The following is a 1766-nucleotide window of genomic DNA, read 5'->3' as shown; positions in this document are numbered from 1 at the left end:
CTAATATTACTGAATTAAAAATAAAATGACCTTTTTTTCATACACAAATTAACAAAAACACTTGTTTTTCAAATTAAGTAATTAATATACCCACTAATACTATTAAATTCCTATTTAATTACCACAACTTTTATAAGAGCACATGTAATTTTTTTCCCTTTCCTTCTCATTCTTATTACTGTCACTTTCCCATTTTCTTTTTTTATGCATTGTCTATATCATACTTTATCTGATGCATGACAACAAAAAGAAAAAAAAAAACACCAGCATATCCTTCTTTGATAGGCTCAATTTTAACCCTTAACTGTCTCAAACTTCATTTTAATATAAACAAGATACTGATCTTATTGAACCAATGACATGTGGCCAGTATAATAAACCCCAACCCAGGATAGCAACAAAAAATTTCCCTGTTCAACAAAAAAGCACAAACCCAAATAATTAATCAACATTAGCTGCCGATTACGCTGAAGTAATTACGCCCTCCCAGAACAATACCTTCCTGCCAACACTGTAGTGCCTCAGGTTGTGTCTGTGCGTCCTACTCCCTTTTATGCGAAGTCACTTTTTTTTTCTTTGGTTTAGGCGGAGTCACTTTAAATACGTTCACGGTACCATCCGCCAAAGCCCAGAAGATAGAGCGGTAACAGGAATCCCAACTCTTTCCACAGTGGTAACAGAACGAATATCCACACTTGCAACGGATTTTACCGCACGTGAAATGTTTTTTCTCAACAAAGAACCTGCAGTTTGGGCACCTCTTCCACCGGTTCCTGGCCGCTACCTCCATCACCACTCTATCTTCATTCTCTGTCCTCCCAAATTCCTCGCACATCATCCCATGATGCCAAACTGCCTCACACGTGACGCAGATCTGCCTATTACAGCTAGGGCATTTTGATTCCGTCAGTGAATCATCATCCACGATCATAAGGGCAGAGCAGTCCTTGAAGGGGCAATACATGAATCTCTCGCTCTCGTTCTCAACAACAGCAGCTTCACATAATGACTTCTCCCACCGATCCAAAACCATCCTTGGCAGAACCTCGCGGCAACCCTCGGGTTCCAAGAAACCACCACACCAGGGCACCGGACACCGGATATTAATCACGTTGTCGTCAAGTCTAGAACCAACGTACTTCACCACGTAATCCATACAATATGAGTGGCTGCAACCGGTTATAGAGAAATTTTCCGCTTCGGTTTTAATGTCAATGCAGATTTCGCACACGAACGAGAAAATCGAGGATGACTCGCCTCTCCCCTCCTCTTCGTTGATCTTCCTTCGTTTTGTGGCAACGTCGCTGTTTCCGTGATTCTTTACGGCGTTAGAATTCATCATTTGGCTCTGCCTCCTCTTGCTTGATCCCGAATTGAATACTAAGTAGTTGAGATCCATGTGTGACGGTGGTGATAGTGATGGTGACAACCAAAGAGAATAGTAGTGCCTCAAGAAAAACTCTTTGATCGTCTTCATGTTTTCCAGAAATTTTTAGAATTTGAAGACGAGGGAGGAGAGCTAGTGGTTGTTGGTCTTGTGGGATATTTATTTTGGTAGCCATCAAATAGCCATCAATAATGATCTAATGGTGTGTGATTGATGTGAGATTTCATCCAATGACTCACATTTCTCTGCTGGTTACATGCTGGCCAAAATTCAACAAAACTGCTGGCCCCCTAGACTTTTCCTAAATTTTAAAATACGATTTTTTTTAATTTAATTTATATTTTAAAAATATCGTCAGATATTTGTTTTAGGGGTGAGC

At 40.1% G+C, this 1766-nt stretch overlaps 1 protein-coding gene across 1 annotated transcript; it reads right to left on the bottom strand.

The window, feature by feature from the left end:
• On the bottom strand, nt 542–1477 carry LOC107610296 (probable E3 ubiquitin-protein ligase ARI10). Its single transcript, XM_016312363.1, has one exon. It carries the CDS (start codon nt 1475–1477, stop codon nt 542–544), a length of 936 nt encoding a protein of 311 aa, XP_016167849.1.

The sequence above is a fragment of the Arachis ipaensis genome, chromosome B08 (genome assembly GCF_000816755.2).
Source record: "Arachis ipaensis cultivar K30076 chromosome B08, Araip1.1, whole genome shotgun sequence".
Lineage (NCBI taxonomy): Eukaryota > Viridiplantae > Streptophyta > Magnoliopsida > Fabales > Fabaceae > Arachis > Arachis ipaensis.
The sequence above is the reverse complement of the archived record's forward strand: the minus strand, read 5'-3'. Positions and strand labels throughout refer to the sequence as shown.